Here is a 22,196-nt window from a genome sequence, read left to right as displayed (position 1 = left end):
GGTTCAATTCATACATTGACTGAACACCCTTACTACATGTTGGTCTGCAGCTAGCTATCTACTACCATTATCATCATCATCAGGCTTAAATCCCTTGCTCTTAAGGAGGCCCCCCAGGCCGGTCTCCATTTTTAGCAAAGCGACTCTTCCGCGCACTAGCAAAAGTGTAAAACTCCAAAAAACAAGACTTTGGGAGCGAGTTCGGTGGATTGTTCCATTGTATAAAAGGGGGGATAGCAAAACAAAACAGACTGTGCACTCGTTTGTGACTTAGAGCAAAGTTAGAAAAGTTTTACAACGCTTTACGCACAATTCATCAAGTACGTTTTACGCTAAATTCCGGGTAGCTACTACGCATTACATAGAATTGAAGTGGTCAATAAATTTCAACGCAAAATACGCAGATTACGCTCTACATTGAATTGGAGTGGTCGGCAACGCTCTACGTAACATCAAAACGGCTCATTACTCTCTACGTAAAAGGGCATGCAGGGCCCCATTACATGAAGAGGGCGCGGAAGTTTTGTAGCTGACATGATGAGCGGTCATGGATCGTTTCTATTGCAGTTCTGATTTAAAGCGCTAGATGTTTGAAGTCGCACACTTTCTAACTAAATTCCTCATTCACTTCTTGCGTTAGGTGATACCAATTCTTGGTTCGTTGATATACGCTAATTGGGAAGGGAAATTTTCCAGACGACCATATGCGGAAACCATGCGAAGGACTGCACTTCCGACATAAATCGTTAGGTGATGTTGCACTTCTCCTTAAGAAAATTGTCCAAATTTGTTCAACTTCGTTCGACCAAGGAGGTTTCAGTCAGGAATCATCACATCGACAGCACCTTATTCATGGTGTAAATGATACTAGAGATTGGAAAAGCGCCAAGAATGACGTCAGACCGAGGGGCTATATTTGAAAGGTGAGAGGTCACGAAGCTTGTCTCCTCGTGCAACAAGGATGGCGCAGTTCGCACTTAAAGACGAAACATCGCGTTTCTCGGTCCACAGAGGCAAGTTTCTGTTCGTTTGCTTGTAGCTAGACCTCCGTGGGAAGTGGGATTTCATAGCGCACACAGTGGCAGTGTTTACAGAACGTGACAGTATGGTGAGAGAGGGGTGGGCGTTGGCAGCGCTATGTCTACTTGTATCGGCTGCATGCGGAAGTGAAGGATACGATAAAGGAGAAGACAAGATCGCGGGATTCAATGTGCTGATCGCTGCAAGACAAGGTTCGCGGGGCCAGGTGAGATTTAGAGGGCAGCTGTTGATATACAAATGTACCTTTAATCGTGACGATGGCACACACACACACACACACACACACACACACACACACACACACACGTCAGTGTAAAGCCGAGGGGCCAGGCAAACTAGTAAGGCTCTGCGTCAAACAACGATCAGGTACCGTAAATTCAGAAGACTGCTTAAATATTACGGGTTAATTCAGTAAGCCTCTCTACACTCCGTACTAAATTCTGAAGCTTCCTAGCGCTTAGACAATATTTGACGAATAGTTTAGTCTAAAAATTTAATCTACGCACATATGTTAAACCCCGGGAAGCTACTGCGTATTACTGTTGATCTTAAAATGTTCGTGGTGGTTTTATGTTCGCGGTTCAGTTCACGTTGATCTTTTCACCTCGAAATCATCACACCGCGAATATGTGCTTTGTTTTACCTCGGTCCATGCCTTGCTGTGATGTAGAGATAAAAAATACACAAAAGGAAACCTGAGTGGGAGATATGCTCCAATAGTGGTATGCCGGCCAAGTTTGTTGACTATTTTGTCCCATGCATGACATTGCAAATGCTTACAAGAACAGTCGTATGTAACATACTACACGTACTACTAAAGACAGTACTAGTATAGCTGCAAGTGTACTAATAGCTAGCGTATCTGGCACAGCGTATGTTAGCGAAAGCCTCGACAATTTGTTTTTTTAGTCACCATTATACGGTACCATTTTCCAGGGAGCCAAATTTCAGCGACAGTTGGTCCTCTTCTGTTGAAAACGACCGCTTGGTTCATACATCTATTCTCGCGAGACGCGATAAACCTGTGCGAAGCTGTGTGTCATCTTGGTTTTTTGACTTGTCCTTGAAACACCGCGAAACCATCCTATCCACCCCTACCGCGAAGTTTTATCCCCACCAACATAAATGAACCTACAGTACGTAGAAATTAGCCGGGCCCTAGGTCGCAAACTGTACTCCCTGGCCAGCTAACTCCTCTGGCATGTTATCTGTCTATTTGCCGAATTTCTACTATTTCTCCAGCCACCTGTGGAGCCTGGTAGAGGCTACGTAGAAATGGCCAATTACACTTGATGTAAAATGTACCTATTACGCTCTACGCTAAATGATAGTAGCCCCGGCACGGCTACGCACAAATGACTGATTACGCTCTACGTGAAAGGGCATACAGACCCACTGGAATTACGTGACCGTACGTTAAGTACCGGGGACAGCACCCCCCCCCCCCCCCCCAACACCCAGCATTCCTCAAAGATATCCTCAGAATCCGGCTACCGTTGCTGAAAAGGTATTGTCGTACACATTGGAGCTAAGCAAGATGTTGGCGGTGGGCTGGGTCGTAAAGGAGGCGGGCGGTTGTCCGGAGGGCGATGGTACCCAAGGTAGCATGACAGGCAAGGGTGGGGTAACGGTGAGGTACAAAAAATGCGTGTACAGTGCTTGGCAATGACATTTTACTACTAACACTTTACAGCCAGTGTTACACAATTTCTAAAGTACATTTTGTACTAAGATTGACCGTTCTACTTTGTGGCAGGCCGCTCCACACCGAGTCAGACGACAAGGCGTCGTGCCCGACACTGCCGACGTCTACTGGCTGCACGTCGACTCCCGCGTGACGTCACGATTCGCCACTGTAACGGTGGAGAGTAAGCTGGCCAATCGTGCGGACCGAGGCCGAGAGGCCGTCTTCACCATGCAGCTACCGGAGGCAGCCTTCATCTCCAACTTTTCTATGTAAATGCTACGGTCACATTTCCAAACCGGGGCCCGGCCGGTCAGTTTGCGGGAACGAAAAGTATGGTATAAAAGACACGTAAACACACGAACGTCAAAAACATTAATCATGAGCATAATTTGTGTATGTTTCTTCACATGCATGTTTATTTTTCGTTCCGGCAAACAGCCCGGCCGGGCCCCGGTTTAGAAATGTGACCGTAGCATAAGCAGAGGTCACTAGTTCTGACATGCACATTTCATCTTATAGAGATGAATCATATCTAGTTTCGTCTCGTCTTTGGATAGATCTATCATTGTACTTTTTTTAAAGGCCAGCTACCGCATGACTGCTAAGTTGGTGTGTTACGTCACTTACATGTTTTATACATGTATACTACAATACAATACAGACAAAGATAGCTGTAATGCGTTTCCACGCAGTCACATCTTTACATAGGTATAAGCAGCCATGTTAACGGACAGTACGTATAGATCCAGGTCGGCAAGCGGTCCATCAGAAAACAATTGATTTCAGCTACATCACAGTCACATCCTAATAGCCACGCTTCTTACTCGTCCCTCGTGTTTTCAGGGTGATCAATGACACCCTGTACGTGGGGAGTGTGATGGAGAGGGGGGCGGCGAGAGAAGCGTATGACGCCGCCGTCGAGGCAGGAGAGAGCGCCGGGCACGTCTCACAGGAAAGGTCTGGATCACGCTCGTAATCGCGCTGTGCAAACGCGTTGATTATAATGATAATAACTTTATTGAACAACAATTGTACAGGGTACAAAGTATGGCATTCACTGGTACATAGATAACATTCTATATAAGAATGAAATAATTTCTTTCTCAACTTAGAATATGTTGTGAGAAGCACGCACACGGTTGATTGCTTTTACTCTAGTAATGTATGATACCAAAGCTGGTTCTAATATAACGTATCAAACTTTCGAAAAGTTCTATACTTTAGTCCTTACTCGTTTTTTCTGCCGTTCAGAAGAAAACGGTTGGAGGTTCATCAAGTCCTGTTTGCATACTCATCAATGTAGATTTATCCAGAAACCTAAGAGCTAAAAGTATAGCTATCTACTACATGGTTTTCTGTGAAGCACCAATATATGTATATATACATTTATCTGTGAACCATTCAATACTACAAAGGGCTTGATTTGCTATTTACCTGACCAATCTAACGATACGCTAAGAAATGTGCGAATGAAGAATTGAGTGGATAAAGGCTCATTTGGCAGTCAACTAAAGTTTGATAAAAAAGCTTCCACCGATGAAGAATCTAATGAAACATTTTTTCCAGTCCGAGAGGCCGGGAAGTGTTCCAGATCGCCATTAACGTCGGTGCGGAGGAGAAGGTCACGTTCCAGCTGACCTACCAGGAGTTCCTTGTGCGCAGACTCGGCATCTACGAGCACGTCATCAGGTAAAAACCGACTATTGGTCACGTGATGGTCACGTGCCTTCTGTGGCGCAGTCATGCATATGTCGCGTGATTTCTATGTCGCACGGTTGCCAGCAAGGCTCACCAATCAAACCACGTGAAACGCTAGCCTCCGTTGCAGTCCTTTTCCCCGCAGCGTTTTTTTTTTCAATTTTTTTTTTTTGGGGGGGGGGGGGGCGCCGCGTATCTGCTTGGGATCCCGTATCCACCGTGCCCCTGTGTCCGCTATAGACCCTGTGTCTGCTGCTGTCACACTACCGCGAGAAGCAATTCAAATGTTACGTTGCACAAAGCCCACGTGAAGTGACGCATGCTTCCTTGCAAATGATTATCATGTTGTCTTCAAAGTCGAGTTACAAATTGTCTCAAATGTGGCCTGATGTTTCTTTCTATTGCTGATATCTTCTGTGGATTCAGCCGATGTAGCTAAGAGATCTTATAATTAGAGTGTTTCTTTTACGACAAAGAAGACAACAAAGGGTCAGGGGTTAGATTATGATCGGCCATTGTGTAGCGTAGCGTGCGCGGAGAAAGTATTGCAGCTTTCTCACGCTTTGTGAGACATGTTTGAGCCACGTTTCCTAGCACGAAAAGAACAAAATCATTATAGCAACTTCGATGGATGTACAAAGGAAAAGAATGCGAAAGGTTCGTTCATTTAGGTGTCCGCCCGTCGTGTTTTGAAAAGACATCCCGGCAACCGTTAGAATTTTGTCGCGCTCAAAGGGGCGTGAAGATTTCCCTGTGCTGGCCGTGTTTATTACGGGAAGTTCGCACATCCATGGCAATGGTGATAAGTGTTTTTTGATGGCCCTTTGCTGAAGCCGAAAAAGCGCAGTCCTTCCCCAGCAGCAGACACAGGGTCTATAGCGGACACAGGGGCACGGCGGATACGGGATCCCAAGCAGATACGCGGCGCCCCCCCCCCCCAAAAAAAAAATTGAAAAAAAAAACGCTGCGGGGAAAAGGACTGCAACGGAGGCTAGTGAAACGCATTGAAACTCAGATTCCTATCAGCCATGACCCGACAAATCGCTTTCTAACTTGCGTTAACGACTACATCTGACCAAACAAACTCGCCAGTGAGATGGTGAAAGGTTTCAGCTTCCAAAAGATGTTTTCAGATTGACAATTTTGCCACTTTGACCCGCCCGTGATTTAACGTTTCAAAAAAAACAGTTTCTACTACTTTTCGCTAAACGTTAAATCGCGGGCGGATTCAATCACTTCCAAAGTGGCAAAATTGTCAATCTGAAAACATCTTTTGGAAGCTGAAACCTTCCACCATCTCACTGGCGAGTTTGTTTGGTCAGATGTAGTCGTTAACGCAAGTTAGAAAGCGATTTGTCGGGTCATGGCTGATAGGAGTCTGAGTTTCAATGCGTTTTACGTGTTTTGATTGGTCGGGGTGAAGGCTATGGCGGAGCTGACCGTCGAAAGTATCTACGTCAGGTGGACATACCTATAGGTTGTTTACCTTACCCCCCCCCCCCGTATCTATTGACTGATGAGCACATTTTAGCGACCCTTACCTTGAAACAGTGATGGTCAGCTTCAGTCGTATGGATCTATGCGGAAAGTCCGACTCGGTGCGGAGATTTTGTGCTACAGGCGACAATTTTTGGTGTGATATCGGTCGACTTATCCCCGAACGTACAATACTTAGGTTTCGCCTACAGAATACAGAATAAGCTTTAAAGCCGCGGCAGAATAAGCGGCCTCGCTCGTAAGAGACACCGCCGGGGACTAAAAAAGACGGAAATCGGCGGTGTGGCCCACCCGGTCCTAACGTCAAATACGGGGCGCGCGTTCGCTTTCAGAAAAGGAAGACATATGCCCGCGGACGTAAAATGGACCATCGACACACAACAAGAGTGTCGATCAGACAAAGTTAAAAGTTGGGCCGCTAACTACACTTAAGCCACAAAACAAAGAGCTGGCTGGTCTAGCGAGATTCTTGCTCCAGGATCGGCGAAGGGTGCGGTGAAGGTTGGATCGACATTGACAAAAGGATAAAACTACACTTAAGCCCAAAATGACGGGTTTCGTCATACCACATACTCTCCAAGCAGAGGTTGGTGGGGGAAGATTGTGACCTTCTTATCGATAATCATATTCACAGTTTTTTTGCAGCCGTTTAATCTTTAGGCCGGACTCATTCAGGTACCCACTCGGAGAAATGGATGAGTGATCGTAAGTGAGACTATAAATTCGACGCATGTTTGATTTTGAACCATATGAAAAGAGAAGGAGCGTTGTAGCCTACTTAGCAGGCTCTCCAAGCAGATATTGGTGGGGAAGATTGTGACCTTCTTATCGATATATACACATATGCCCCATGCTCTTTCTGGTGGTCCGACCATAGTACGTTCTACAGGTTTTCAAACTGCAGTTAGTCTCGCCCCGCAAGAGGCACTTTTAAACATTCGACCCCGTGTGTCAAAATACACCATGCGTCAGCCAGGTCTCTAAACAAGAGTCATTACAGTATGCCATTAAGGGCCCGGTTAAATTCTCTTCACGATAGGTGTACGACTGTAAAATGAGGTCATATTCGGAACAGTGCTAGTCGTACATCTGTCTTGTGACAGACGATGTTGTCGTAGTTCCTTGTGGACGTGGTTAATCGGTTCTGTCGTAGCCTCGGTGAAAATTCTTGATACGACGAAGTGACATTTTGATTCTACGACAACCTTTTCCGTCGTCAATATGCTGTCAGAGACCTGTTGTACGACATATATGACATGGATTGATAGATGTCTGTTGATGACTGTCTATTGTAGTTTTTAAGAATAAAAATATCGGACGAACTTTCAAAACGAGTTTTTTCATGGGGGTTTCCACGTAGGCTTGAAAAGGTACTGTATATGTTTTTTCCGTACAATGACATTTAAAGCAGATATGAGGAGATAACCTCTCTTGTTTGTGTTGCAGTATCAGACCTGCGCAGATCATCCCAGACATGCGCATTAGCGTGGATCTACGTGAACCGCAGGGGTTCAGCTTTCTGCGAGTGCCCGACATCAGGACCTCGGACCTACTGACTGACCAATCAACAGGTGACTTACATCTGCGCAAACTAAGCGTAACTTAGACCGTTAAAAACAAAATAAATCTATATTCTCGGCATTTGGGTATGGACTTTTAAAGGAAGGTAAAGCAGTTTTATCCCCCTAAAACGTATTTTAAAAGTCAATCCATTTAATCATTTCTATACATGATTTGTTCAGACAACATTATCACAATGTATAGCGACGTTTGTGGCCTCGCGAAACTAAGGGGATCATCATTAGGCTCGTTTATGGGTGGTTTTGAAAGCTGAAAGTATGAAGTTATTAAGCATATGTGCTAAACAGTGTTAGTAGATATCACTACAATAAAGATTTCAGCATTTATCTATTTTCACTTTTTTGGCCATAAAACTGCTGTACATTCCTTTCATGTGAAACTAATTAGTACTCACGATGCACTTTGTTTCTTGAGCAGACGAGTTGTCCACTGCGGCAGTGTCTCGTGTGAGTCCTGAACATTACACCGTCATCTACGCACCGTCCGAGCAGGAACAGACCGCCATGTCTGCCGAGGGCATCATGGGAGATTTCGTCGTGCAGTATGACGTCATTCGCCATGAACAAATCGGATTCATTCAAGTAAGATGGTTTTCTTCTTTTAAACGCATTGATTATGTAACATTGCTTTAACGTAAGAACATCTTGCCATACCTCCATTTTCAGCATTTCGGGTATGATCTACAAATACGGAATAGTTAAGGAGACAGAAGTTTATGTGGAAAATTATCAGACTTAAAAGCCCTAATTTCGTTATTTTGCGCAGGTATACGGGGACTACTTTGTGCACTACTTCGCACCGACCGGTTTACCTGTCATGCCGAAGAGTGTGATCTTTGTGATTGACGTCAGTGGATCCATGAGAGGGGACAAAATACGTCAGACTAAGGAGGCAATGGCAGTCATCTTGGATGAGGTAAACATTGCATGTGTTTTCTGTTTGTTTGTTTGTTCGTTTGTCTGTCTGTCTGTCTGTCTGTCTGTCTGTATGTTTGTTTGTTTTAAAAAGGGGAGAACCGTTTTATGCCCATACATGCATAATGGACACCACTCGGCAATAGTTTATGTAAAGTTGTGTTGTATTTTTCAAGTTGTTATGTCTGGATAACTATAGCAATAGCAAACCGTCCGTTGTCAACGAGCAGTTTGCTATTACTACAGTTATCCAGCCATTATATTGATATTTGCTGTTTTCCCCATCCTTCGTTGTGCTAATTTAATCCCCTGTTACCGCTTTAGCTTCGAGGACTGGACTTTTTCAACATCGTGACCTTCTCTGACCGCACCACGCGGTGGAGGTCAGAACTGCAGGTGGCGAATCAGGCAAACGTCAAGGCCGCTAACACTTATGTCAACAACATGATAGCCACAGGAGGTACGTGAGTCGTAACACAGTAAAGTTGTAACATTCTGATAGTTAAGTGCCATGAAATATGTTGTCTTTTAGGAGTCGAGGTCTCATGTGTCTAATTTGATTTGTAAAAGATTTTAAACCTCAATTTCTCTAGGATTTACTGTAACCAACCTTATCTTTTCCATTGAACTCTTGAAAAACGGCCATGGCTTAAGAGGGTGCAATTGCAATCTTTCTAGGTTAAATCACCCCCCTATCGCTTGATTCGTCGTTGGCTCGCTCGCGTAGGGGCCCTGCTCTTCATCGACGGTAGACACGGTTCCGGCGCCGTTAATCAGTCCGCTGGGAGACAGTGTTAGACTGTGTAAATGTTTCGGACGCATGTAGCGCCTTCAAGGATATATTCATCCACGTGGCTGAAGCTCATGCTCCAATCCAAGAGAAGCAAGTGAAAGAAAAACGTCGATCTGCTCCTTGGCTGACTGATAGTGTTAAAAACCTGATGGGGCAAAGAGATGCAGCGAGGCGCAAAGCCATCAAAACGAGGGACACAAAAGACTGGGAATGCTATCGGTCTCTCAGAAATCAAACAACATCAACGATAAGGAATGCAAAGAAAAGTCACATTGCAAGTGCCATTGCCGAAGCTGAAGGTAATCACAGTCTTATGTGGAAAGTAATCAACACGTTTACAGGAAAAACAAAACGCAAATGTCAAGTCCAGAAAATACAACGACATGACGAAAGCTGTACATCTGAACCTACGGAAATGGCCGAGGAGTTCAACCAGTACTTCTCGTCTTGTGCAACAAAACTTGCAAGTGATATCCCAGCGTCCGATGATGACCCCCTTCGACACGTACCTGAGTCAACAACAACGTTCTGCTTGCACCCAGTTGAAGAAACGAAGGTACTTAGCGAGCTTCTCAAGCTCAAGACTAAGAAGTCTACAGGGCTGGACAAGATCCCAGCTAAACTCTTGAAAGATTCTGCTCCAGTAATCGTTAAACCATTAACACACATCTTCAACCTGTCAATGTCAACGGGGGAAGTTCCGAACGATTGGAAAATGGCAAGAGTCTCGCCCATACACAAAGCAGGGAAGAGAGACAACGTTTCTAACTACCGTCCTGTGTCCGTGCTAAACGTGGCTTCCAAAGTCATGGAGAGAATCGTGCACAACCAGATCTCACACTTCATGGACAGAAATGGCCTACTCACGGCCCACCAAAGTGGCTTCAGAAAGCATCACAGTACCGGTACCGCTGTCCAGAAGGTTGTGGAAGACATTAAGTCTGCATTTAATGCCCATAAGGTCACGGTCGCCCTTTTCCTCGACCTAAGAAAAGCATTTGACACTGTAAATCATGAAATACTACTGGGAAAACTACAGAAGATGGGATTTGACAGTGGGACAGCACACTGGTTCAGGTCTTACCTCACAGATCGCTTTCAATGTGTAGATATACAAAACAAACAGTCTGCACTATCCCGTGTCACATGCGGAGTACCGCAAGGGAGTGTCTTAGGACCTTTACTGTTCTGTATTTACATGAATGATCTACCTAAAGTTGTAAGAAAGTGCAGCATCCACATGTACGCCGATGATACGGTCATTTACTACTCTGCAAGCCTGTTAAATGAGTGTGAGGATGCTGTGTCCGAGGACATGAGAAGAGCTGCTAACTGGTTTAAAGAAAACAGACTGTCACTTCACCCGGATAAAACTAAATCCATGGTATTTGGTTTGCCACAGAAATTACGTCACACGGGAAAGAGTGTCTCTGTAACGGACGGTCTAAACACATTTGAGCAGGTAGACTCCTTCACGTATCTGGGTGTTACCATGGACCCCTCTCTACAGTGGACACCTCACGTCGAGATGATCACTAGAAAGCTCCTTGCTGGCCTCGGTGCCTTACGTCGCGCCAAACCCTTTGTTACTAAGGGCATACTGCAGCTCATGTGTAGGACTCTGCTATACTCACACCTGGACTACTGTTCGACGGCATGGTTGCCATCACTTCTGAACTCGAACAAATCAAAAATGATGCAGTTGAATAGGTTGATAAATCGTGCTGCCAGAATTATAACAGGCAGTAAACTCAAGGACCACAAACCCATCGAATCACTGTTAGCAGAGGCTGGGATGGAGCCACTAACTGGCCGGGTGAAAGAGAACACGCTAGTGACTGTGTATAAAGCAGTTCGAAATAAAGCGCCGCCCTACCTGACACAAATGTTTAAGTGGATGTCGCCACCGGTGCTCAAAGTGCGGACACGGGCAGCTGCAAAACAACTCGCAGACTGGGACCCTCATCTGCTGACAATACCGCAGTCAAACGTACAGTCTTTCAAGGGCAGCTTACAGTTCCAGGGGCCAACACTTTGGAATGAACTCTCTGTTGATCGAAGACGACTCACCGGTTTGAAGGCTTTCAAAAATGGACTGTAACGATATATTTTCTACTGATGTTTTTAGCTTATTTATAATGTAATATGTGCAATACTGTGTTCTTAATGTATGTGTACGTGTCCAGGGACACCTGAAAAACAGGCCGCAGGCCTGAGCTGTGATTTTCCTGGTAAAATAAAATAAATGAAAATGAAATGAAATGACGTTACTGACAGTTGCTCATGAATAATTAATAAGCTATCCTTATTTGGCGGTTAATTTGTTCTGAACCTAAAGTAACGATGTGAGACGTAACCTGATTGGTTGATAGCTTCCCAGCGTCCTTTGCGCTTTTTCTTGAGATGAGGTTTAGAAAACCCTCTGATTGGCTGAAGCTGTTTTGGTGGCGACGGCGCCAGAACCGTGTCTACCGTCGCTGAAGAGCAGGGCCCCTACGCGAGCGAGCCAACGACGAATCGAGCGATAGGGGTCCTGCTTTAAGGAGGGTGGGTTAAATAAAGGTTTCAATAATTTTGATACAAAAGACAAAAACTAATCAGCTTTCCGTAACCGCAAGGAACGAACATCAACGACGCCATCATAGAAGCCTCCGCCCTGCTGGACCAGGTGCTCCGCCATGACAGTCGAGCCTCCATGATAGTTTTACTGACGGACGGTCAACCCACGATTGGTGTGACGAACACCAATCAGATCATCGCAAACGCACGAGACCACCTGGCGGAAAACCACGCCCTCTTCTGCCTCGGTTTCGGATACGACTTCTCGTTCGAATTCCTGGAAAGACTTGCACTTCAAAATGGAGGTAAGTGCCACCTATGTTTTTTTTTTCAGAAAATATTCGAAGGCGTTTCGCAAACACAGAGTCAGAGTATCCACAAAAATAGCATATTTATGCAACATTAGGCCATATTGATTTGATCATATGGATGAATGAATGAATGAATGAATGGTTTATTTGATCACTGTGATCGGAAAATATGAAGTACCTCGCAGCCATAGGCTGAATTGCGTACTTTCCACATTATTTCTAAAAACTAGTGACGTTAGGCAATCTATCGATTACAAAGATAATACACTCGTGCCTATTCAACAATAAATGCGTTCTAAAAATCACAGGTAAAAATACAGGTTCCCATATGGATGACATCCTCTGGGAACCCCAACTGATGCGAGCGAGTGAATAAAAGAAAGTTTGGCAAAAAATGTTGCCTTCATTATTTATGAAAACGACGTGGTCAGGAAGGTTGAGCAAATGACTACACACACAGAGGATGGTATAGCACATGAAAGATTCTTTATTTTCATGTCTTCATATCTTCGTCTCTGAAATTGATTTTTGGCATTCGACGACATTATTATCGGTTTCAAATATTTTTTGGCAATTTTGTAATTGAAAACATATATCTGATCATTTTTCAGCATTTTACAGAATGGTCGAAAACAAGTGTTTTTTGCGGAAACGGAAGAAAAGTGATGCGCGTGTGGATGCCATACATATAGTCAAATCAACATGGCCATATTATAATTTGATAGGATAGCTGGGTTGGAAAAGCATCTTAAAGCTACGGGGATGTCTTAAGAGTACAGACTAAACTCGATATTCCGAGAGGGTACCGGTGATTGACAGCTACATGTACATTTCAGGGTTTGCCAGACGAATCTACCCAGACACCGATGGTGAACTCCAACTGACGAGCTTCTTTGACGAGGTGGCCAAACCTCTGATGATAGACGTCAACATGGGGTACGGCCAGGGTGGCAGCTCGGCACTGCAGGTCAGTTTATGTCTTGAAATAGAGAGAGGCCGGTATAGAAAATTACCTTTATACGAAAGACTTTGCAAGTATTGCAATACAAATGCCGTGGAAGACGAAATACACCTTATTTCAAACTGCTCATTTCACGATAATGCACGAAATGAGTTGTCTATTCAGACCACTAAAATCTATCCGAATTTCTCTAAGCTAACAGACAAAGAAAAGACTATCCTTCTTCTACCTAACGTAACATAACCTAATTACGTGCGGGAGCAGTTTACGTCCAGTTTGGGTCATGTCCACATGTCGAGGTGTATTAGTATCTTTTAAACGTAGCTGACGTTAAACCTTTCTTTGATATTCAGACTATCCGTGGTGATTCGAGGTTTGAAACTCTTGCCAATTTTAGGAAGGTTTGATACCACCTAGCGACCCCCGCTCAGATGATACATTTTTGCACGGCATGACATAATGGCCATGCGTTTATCACGTGAACGCCACGTGCTGCTGACGGTCGGGGAAATTCAGAATACAAACATTGCATTCTTCCATCGCGTCAGGCAAGCGGATGGACAAACATAGTGACTTTACTGTCATTTGTCTGTAGACTACTTTCGACAGTTACAGTGCATTTTTTTCTTGTCTATGTTCTTCAAGCATAGCGCTAGAAGGGAAAAGGCTGACGTGGACGATAATGGGTTACCCTAGCACAATTCTACACCATAAACCCCAGTATAAATACATGCTCGCACGGCGTTAAACAGGCGGAGAAAAACTTACAGACCATGCATTTTTCTTGTTAGAAGAGCTGATATTTCTGCCCATTGGTTTAACATTTGGCTCTGTCCGCGCGGTTTTAAGATAAATAACGTTTTGAATAAATCGGACGTTAAATGGTAACGTTACGTTACCGAAAACCCACAAATCATAGAAAAGGTGGGACATTACGTCTTCCATTGCTTACAAAAGAGAAGTCAAACCCTTCACTAGTTATAGACAATCACGTTTGTATAATTTAGATAAGCAGCTTTATACCTATTTTGTATCCTGTTATTTTATGTATGTCATTTGCATTTAGCCTTTCGGGCATGAATTTGCAATAAACTTATTATGTAAAAGGAAGTTCCTTGTGGCTGATTCAATTCAAGCATTGTTTCAGAGCATTTCTCGAACATGTCTCTTTGAAAAAGAAATAGATACGCGGGTATAGATAACTTTATAAAAAATGTACAGTATCTTTTGGCATAATTACTGCGTGTGTCAATACCTAGGTTGCTGACGTCACACAGACCGCCTTTTCAAACTACTTCAACGGTTCTGAGGTGGTGGTTGCCGGGCGTTTCCCTGGAGCCCCGCCTAGCAACTTCCACGTGACTGTGACGGGGAAAGGAGCACAGGATGCGCTTTCATTGGTGGAGGATTTTCAGGTGTGTGATACAGTCCTAGCATATCACTAGCCTCCGTTGCAGACTCCTTCCGGCCGTTATCTTTTTCAAGTTACCGTTGTCTAGTCTTACTACGTCTTTTTCTTATCTTACTAGTAGTACGTCTTTTTCTTATTGCTGTCCGAGAAGGTAAGAAAAAAGATGTAATAAGGAAACGCGCACGCGTACGGTAACTTGGAAAAGATAAGAGCCAGAATGAGTCTGCAACGGAGGCTAGCATATCCCAAGTCAAGTAACAAATGTTCAAGAAAAAAAGCATCAACCACACTTTAACATACACAGGAGTAGGGCACTAAGACTAACGCATACACCCTATTTGCATTGCAGTTGGCTTCATTGGCCGCGCCCGAGGGATTCGTCGAGCGCCTATGGGCCTACCTCACCATCAAAGACCTCCTGAAGAAAGAGCGCACTGCGACAGAAGAGGAACAACAAAGCAGACTGAAGGAACGCGCGCTGAACATGTCTCTGGAGTACAACTTCGTCACCCCTCTCACGTCTGTGGTTGTCCTCCAGAACGACAGACAGACGCAGTCTGCTGACAGAGTGTCAGGTGATGATGCTGGACTCCGTTACTATGTGAAGACCAGTAGCTATAGTGGTGCCAGTAGTGGGAGGTCGTGGCCATTTTGGCTTGTCGCGTCAGCTGTTGTCTTAGCTTTGTTACCTACGTGAAAACGGAGGTATAGTTTCGGTGTGCTTGTTTGTTTGTTTGTGTTTGTGTCTGTCCGCTGTTATTGCAATATTGTAAAGTGGCAGGGTGTGAGGTGGGAAATGGGGTAACTGGAAACTGGCAGGATGGGAAGGTTCCAAAGTTGCTAGGCACGTTGGGGACGGGAAGTTAGGTCAAAGGTCCCAGAATAGGTTATCTCATTTCCTGTCTTCAATTTCCTGCTATATGCATGCATGTTGCCTTATGGGAGCCTGTTAGAGAATGCATAGAGCGAATCAGCGAGAAATTCACAATTAATAGATAATGAATAAAACAACAAATTCACGAATGCACGTAGGTATACGAGGTCTTGGATTTCTTGGGTTTAATTTGCTTTTGATAATTCTCAGATATTTCTGGACTTTGAACGTTTGATGCTTGCTATGTATACCGATAAACACCTAAAATGCGGAATTTTACTTTTACTGCTTGGTTGAACCAAATGTTGTTGAATGTTTTTGTTCACCTGTAATCAAGATATTAGATATATATCCATTCTGAAAGAATCGGTACCGACGCCATGTTGACTCGGGAAATTTGTGGGGATGGCTAAATACATATGTATGGGGTAAGAATAAAGCTCAGTAAACCAGTTGTTTGTTTGTTTGTTTGTTTGTTTGTTTGTTTGTTGGTTGGTTGGTTGGTTGGTTGGTTGGTTGGTTGGTTGGTTGGTTGGTTGGTTCTTTGAAAAAATCGAACTGCTATGATATCCAATAGTTTTGATGCACTTTCTTTCGCTGGTAAGGAACCCTAAAATCGATGTCGTTCTGGTGGATTTTTTTCTCTTGTCCTATTTTCATATAGTTTTGCTAGTGGGATATTAATCACCACAAAACGATAGCAATCAGGTGACAATAGAAACGATGAAACTGAAAGACTCCAATCAGGCACACTCTCAACGTAGCAAAGATACAAAAGTAATGGTACGTTACACACACATTAAAGGAGAACAAGAAATTAATGAGAAAAGGTAGTGGTATATAAAGAATTGATTTGAGGTATGAAAAGTACGTTACATTCAGACTGGTCTAGTTGTTAGACTCTGGGTTTTTTTTGGGGGGGGGGTGAATAACTGAACAAGGCTGACCGGACTAGGACTTAGGGAGGCTCGTATTAAAAAGATGCGGGGAACGAATAAGTGTTGCTGATCCTGTATCCCGGTCTTCACAGCCCACCTGCAATTTTCAGGTGCTCTCCCGTAGTGAACGGACAGGCGTCGCTGCAGAGCCAGCACACGGCCTCCGCAACCTCCTCGGGCGCTGCTTGGCGACCGGCAGGGTGGTACTTGGGATCTAGTATTCCCTGAAGATCTGGTGGCGACTGTTCCCGCAGTTGATCACCCATGGGAGTAGCGGTGAGCCCTGGGCAGACGGCGTTCACACGTATCCCCTCCTTGGCGTACTCCACTGCGGCTGTCTTGGTGAGACCCAGGACCGCAAACTTGGACGCGCAGTAGGGGCTGTGGTACTTAAAAGGGGCCAGACCTGCTTGACTGCTGGCATTGACGATACTGCCCCGGACCCCGCGGAAGCGGCACACGTCCGGCTTGTCGGCCCATCTAGCCGGGTCGCTCATGACGGGCTCCTGCTGCAGCATCTGGGCAATCTCGTACTTGAGACACAACCACACGCCCTTCGCGTTCACGCCCATGACGCGGTCAAACGCGTCCTCGGGCGACTCCACGATTCTACCCGAAGCTCCCAAGATCCCGGCACCGTTAAAGGCGCAGTCGATCCGCCCGAAGTGCTGAACCGCCGCGGTTACCATGGCTTCCACGCTCGTCGCCATGGTAACGTCCACCTGGACGGCGATGCCCGGTGTTTTGAGCATGCGCAGTGTCTCCTTCGCGCTCGGCTCGTCGATATCAGCCACCACACAGCTGTACCCCAGCTCAGCAAACCTGACAGCCGTGGCACGACCGATGCCGCTCCCGCCTCCCGTTACCAAGGCAACGGGCGTCCGTGTGTTGGTTGCCATGGTTACCGATATACACCTAGAAAACAGAATGGTACTTTTATTACTTGAATTATCACTGAATGTTTCTGTACACTTGTAGTAAATACATAAGATACACGTGCAATCTGGAATCGGTATCGACGCCATGTTGACATGGAAAGTTTGTGGAATGACGATATACAAGTAAGTGAAAAATAACGTCCCACGCAGACATGTGGAAGAACAGCTGTCTGTTGGTATTCTCTCTCTAATCACCCTCATTAAATCAGGACCCCTATCGCTCCACGTTAGCTCGCTCGCGTAGAGGCCCTGATCTTCAGCGCCGGTAGACATGGTTCTGGCGCCGTTACTGACAGTTGCTCATGAATAATTTATGAGTTATCCTTATTTGGCGGTTAATTTGCTCTTAATCTAAAGTAACGATGTGAGAGGCAACCTGATTGGTTGATAGCTTCCAAGCGTCCTTTGCGCTTTTGCTTCAGATGAGGTTTAGCAAACCCTCTGATTGGCTGAAGCTGTTTTGGTGGTGACGTCGCCAGAACCATGTCTACCGGCGCTGACTGAGATCAGGGCCCCTACGCGAGCGAGCTAACGTGGAGCGATAGGGGTCCTGATTTAATGAAGGTGTCCCTAAGTCTAGTTCAAGTATATCAATCTTCACTACGCCTTTTGTTCTGACAGGAGGGTTTTCTATAGATTTGTTTTTTTATCATTGTTACTTTCTGACTGGTGTCAAGTATGTACGGGTCATAACATTGCCATGTGCACGTTTCAACATTTACCCATGTCTTGGTTTCTTTACAACACTGCCTCCACCAATATACTGTGAAAGGGATAGCACACAATTCCGCGAAATCACTCCCAATATCACACCTATGGTTGGCATACCAAGTTGGTCTTGAAGTTAAGGTTGTTGACTGCCGGGTTAGAATCCCTTCCAGGCCCCAATGTCGTGCCCTACGGAAAAGCGCTTTACACCTATTTCCTCACTCGACTCACGTGAAAATGAGTACCTAGCTTTGGTTAGGGACGTCCTCTCGAATGGTACGTTAAGCCGTGGGTCCCATGTCCGGAGACACACCTTTTAAGCACACTAATGAACCAGTGTTCTCACCAGAATTTTTCACAGCATAGGGGTCAGGTACAGAAGGCCAACTTTACGCGGTGCAAGTCACGCATGGAGTGCTGAAGACATGACCAGAGTAGGGAGTCTGGCATGTTCCCCCAGAAAATTTGTAAATCCATGACCCAATGAGACATTATTTCATACATTTTGAGGGATAAATTTTGTGAAGTAGAGTTTTTCCTCTGTCATAGCCTCATTCTAAAGCCAAATATGAACTTTTTATAAGATTTATGAAGGGTCACAAGGTTTGTCCTGGAAAGAAACACCCCTATGCTGGTTGAAACACAGCATAGGGGTCCAGATCACAGCATAGGGGGTTCAAATCACAGCATAGGGGGCCCCTATGCTGAAAAGGCCTGGCGAGAACACTGTGAACCCTCCACATTTATTGAAAAGATTAGGGGTCCATGCCCGGGTGAGAAGATCAAACCTTACAGTACTGCCTTACGCAGCTTGTATCTGCTGTGCAGAACTGGTGCGTTCCGCCCTAGTGCGGTTTACCGGTTATATACGGAACAAATAAACACCTGTCACACATGTAGTTGTATCAGCAATCACATCTAGAGTGAAGAAAATTGTGGAGAGACGTCGACGTCCCACTGTAACAAGACTGTATCACTCTTTCTTAAAGGCATCCAGAGCATTTTATGAGGCTTGAAACTTGAATAAAAGAACTCAATTTCTAGTCATTCCTACGCGTAGTAAGTTTTGATAACACTGTAACATTACATATCGATATTAAAGGAGCAAAGATACGATGTCGTTGTGTGGTGAGAACTGATTGAAAATCCAAGCCCTAATTAATAGACTGATCCTGACTGTCCATCACAATTAGCGGTTCGACCAATGAAAGAGTAACTGCATGTCCGTCAAATATTTGCATTTTTATGTTTTAATTTTGCATTTTTTACGTTTTGACGGAGGTGGGCGGGGCTATGGTATCGGTCTATTTTCACTAGGCGCGTGCAACTAAAAAAATCCCCTTGTAGAATACTTTTGTGCCACTTATGAGCACTTTTGATAAGAAGTCCGCACTCAAATGTGGTAAACGGCGGCATTAAATGTTAATTTCATTAAGATTACAGCAACTAGAATATTTCCAGTTTTCAAGCTTCATAAAATGCTCTTGGTGCCTTTAACACACCTCTAAGATTCACCTGTGTTTTGAAGAAGAGGTTGGTGAAGATCTCAAGTCTCGGCTGAAATAATGGCGTCCCACAATGAATGACCTTCAGGCTACAAGTGTAGGTCAAACATCGGTCACCAGACTGAAGTTCAGCATCGCGTGACGCCATTGTTCGAACTAAACCAGGGGGAACTGGTTCATGCATCAGGCGGCTTCAAACGACAGGTGAGGCTTAATTAGATCTCTGTTAAAGGAGTCCTAAACTCCAGCAGGGGTGTTACTTTCCACTAGATTATGTATCAATAAATACATAATCAGCCGACTTTTTACAGAATTCTGCTTGTGATGAATTACACAAGGTATGATACTCACTAAACCCGCGCATACCCTACCCATGTACTCCCTATGCGTAAACATACATCTTTAATCGTGAATATTTTCGGCATAAATGAGAAGGGTTAAGCACAATAAAAAGGCCAATTGTTATTTAGACATAAAAGAACACATAGCAAGACGAGTTTTTCTTAAACCCCCTAACACTCTTTTTATAATCTAACGTTTGTCAGGCCTTGTCAGGTACATCATCTTTAGCTGAGGTTGTTTAATTTGATTAATCAGAAAATAGAGGGTCACCTGGGGAGAATAGTAGAATACTGAATGTTTTTTGATGCGCACAAGACTAGTGGGTACTTTATCGTATACTGTAACACGTCTTCATTTTTACTTCCTAGAATTATCATCTATTGGAAAATAATTCCCCCCCTCTGGACTTTAGGACTCCTTTAAAGGTGATATAGTCTTGTAACAGTGTCTCCCCGCCATTTTTCACACATAAGGCCAATGATCAATTTTCATAAAATAGTTCAAGTTCTAGCACCGAGTTTTGTGGGACGTTTAGCAGATGTGCACTACTGTTTGTGACCTTTGTACGACTTTGTGGTGCTTTATCTAGAAAGCTAATCTCGTTACTGTCCTTGCTATGTCATGTTATAAATTTCATCAAGACGCTCATGTTTTCGGGTATGTGTATCTGTGAGCAGCATAACTCGAGAAGTCGTGGATGGACTCTCATGATATTTAGAATGTTGGGAGGCGTTGCAATTGAAAAAATGATCGGAAATTATCAGTCTCCTATCACTTTTGTAAGGTTGTATATCTCGTGTTCTGGGCAGGCAATAGTCTTGTAGTTTCAGATAGATAGGTCCTGGGCTCGAAAAAAAGTGGTGAAGATTTGGAGCCCATAACAGCTATTGGCTGTAGAAACTACAGGCGCCGATTTTGTTTGAGAATCTGAAGGAGAATAAATCAAGATGGGCTTGGTTAACAGATCGTGATGACGATTGGTATAGTGATGATTGACATAAGATGCTAATCATGAAAATAATGAGCTAATTTGCATAATTGGTACAATATGTAACTGAAAAAGAGAGGAACACCAATAGATCGAATAATCATGCAAATGAAGACCTAATTTAAGTAATGTGAAAATACTTTAATACCATAGTCAATGATGGAATTTCATGCTTGCGGCGTTTGGAATTCAACAAGCGTTTAACAAGGTGAACATCATTAGACATGTATTAAGCAAATCAGGGCCTAATTTGTATAATAACTTGAAAAATGCTACAATAGCCTTCTTTGTTGAGATAAGATTTTCATACTTTAAACAATTTTTCTTATTTGGGACACTTCGTGAAAATGACAATCTTATTTGCATAATCAATTAGAACATTAGAAGATGTCAGTTGTAAAGGTTAACGCCATTTTGCGGAGCTATGAGGTCGCGGAACTCTAGCTAGTCAGTTTCCATGTCGACATGATGTCAGTACCGAATCTTTCAGAACGCATTTGTATCATACATCTTTATCACAAGTGCAAAGAAACATTCAATGATATTTCATTCAAGTACCATTCTGTTCTCTAGGTGTACATCTGTAACCATGGCAACCAACACACGAACGCCCGTTGCCTTGGTAACGGGAGGCGGGAGCGGCATCGGTCGTGCCACGGCCGTCAGGTTTGCTGAGCTGGGGTACAGCTGTGTGGTGGCTGATATCAACGAGCCGAGCGCGAAGGAGACACTGCGCATGCTCAAAACACCGGGCATCGCCGTCCAGGTGGACGTTACCCTGGCGACAAGCGTGGAAACCATGGTAACTGCGGCGGTTCAGCACTTCGGGCGGATCGACTGCGCCTTTAACGGTGCCGGGATCTTGGGGGCTTCGGGTAGAATCGTGGAGTCGCCCGAGGACGCGTTTGACCGCGTCATGGGCGTGAACGCCAAAGGCGTGTGGCTGTGTCTCAAGTACGAGATCGCACAGATGCTGCAGCAGGAGCCCGTCATGAGCGACCCAGCTAAATGGGCCGAGAAGCCGGACGTGTGCCGCTTCCGCGGGATGCGGGGCAGTATCGTCAATGCCAGCAGTTTGTCAGGCCTGCTCCCCTGTAAGTACCTCAGCCCCTACTGCGCGTCCAAGTGGGCCGTCCTGGGTCTCACCAAGACAGCCGCAGTGGAGTACGCCAAGGAGGGGATACGTGTGAACGCCGTCTGCCCAGGGCTCACTGCTACCCCCATGCGAGATCGCCTTTGGGAACAGTCGCCACCAGATTTTCGGGAGCGACTAGATCCGAAGTGGTACCCTGGCGGTCGCCTAACAGCGCCCGAGGAGGTTGCGGAGGCCGTGTGCTTGCTCTGCAGCGACGCCTGTCCGTTCACTACGGGAGAGCACCTGAAAATTGCAGAGGTGCTCTGTGTTGGCCAAAGTTCACCATTACAGTCATGCGCAGAGGGTCCATTTTAA

At 44.8% G+C, this 22,196-nt stretch overlaps 3 protein-coding genes across 4 annotated transcripts; 2 read left to right on the top strand and 1 right to left on the bottom strand.

Annotated features, from left to right (window-relative positions):
* The first annotated feature begins 912 nt into the window (after positions 1–912).
* LOC136439922 (inter-alpha-trypsin inhibitor heavy chain H4-like) lies at positions 913–15,779 on the top strand. 2 transcript variants are annotated; one of them, XM_066435590.1, is made up of 12 exons: positions 913–1,246; positions 2,798–2,997; positions 3,572–3,685; positions 4,295–4,417; positions 7,370–7,494; positions 7,922–8,085; positions 8,270–8,419; positions 8,743–8,878; positions 11,830–12,075; positions 12,918–13,048; positions 14,302–14,457; positions 14,803–15,779. In XM_066435590.1, exons 1-12 carry the CDS (start codon positions 1,106–1,108, stop codon positions 15,148–15,150), a joined length of 2,034 nt encoding a protein of 677 aa, XP_066291687.1. In that variant the 5' UTR covers positions 913–1,105; the 3' UTR covers positions 15,151–15,779. The 2 variants fall into 2 exon arrangements, with proteins under 2 accessions (XP_066291687.1, XP_066291686.1); XM_066435589.1 differs by having other exon boundaries at positions 2,774–2,997.
* A 19-nt stretch (positions 15,780–15,798) lies between these two features.
* On the bottom strand, positions 15,799–19,607 carry LOC136439923 (2,5-dichloro-2,5-cyclohexadiene-1,4-diol dehydrogenase-like). The gene is made up of 2 exons (XM_066435591.1): positions 19,427–19,607; positions 15,799–17,180 (listed from the first exon to the last, which is right to left on the bottom strand). The coding sequence occupies exon 2, from the start codon at positions 17,162–17,164 to the stop codon at positions 16,352–16,354; it is 813 nt and encodes a 270-aa protein (XP_066291688.1). The 5' UTR covers positions 17,165–17,180; positions 19,427–19,607; the 3' UTR covers positions 15,799–16,351.
* A 1,625-nt stretch (positions 19,608–21,232) lies between these two features.
* Positions 21,233–22,196, top strand: LOC136439520 (uncharacterized). Its single transcript, XM_066434938.1, has one exon. It carries the CDS (start codon positions 21,285–21,287, stop codon positions 22,194–22,196), a length of 912 nt encoding a protein of 303 aa, XP_066291035.1. The 5' UTR covers positions 21,233–21,284.

This window comes from Branchiostoma lanceolatum, chromosome 8 (genome assembly GCF_035083965.1).
Source record: "Branchiostoma lanceolatum isolate klBraLanc5 chromosome 8, klBraLanc5.hap2, whole genome shotgun sequence".
Classification (NCBI taxonomy): Eukaryota; Metazoa; Chordata; class Leptocardii; order Amphioxiformes; family Branchiostomatidae; genus Branchiostoma; species Branchiostoma lanceolatum.
Note: the sequence above shows the minus strand (reverse complement) of the source record. Positions and strands in the feature narration are given on the sequence as shown.

Coding starts and splice junctions, on each gene's coding strand:
- LOC136439922 (XM_066435589.1), top strand. CDS start 1,106: ATGGTGAGAGAGGGGTGGGCGTTGGCAGCGCTATGTCTACTTGTATCG. Junction 2,998..3,571: donor TTCATCTCCAACTTTTCTAT/GTAAATGCTACG, acceptor TCGTGTTTTCAG/GGTGATCAATGACACCCTGT. Junction 13,049..14,301: donor GTGGCAGCTCGGCACTGCAG/GTCAGTTTATGT, acceptor GTCAATACCTAG/GTTGCTGACGTCACACAGAC.
- LOC136439923 (XM_066435591.1), bottom strand. CDS start 17,164: ATGGCAACCAACACACGGACGCCCGTTGCCTTGGTAACGGGAGGCGGG.
- LOC136439520 (XM_066434938.1), top strand. CDS start 21,285: ATGATATTTCATTCAAGTACCATTCTGTTCTCTAGGTGTACATCTGTA.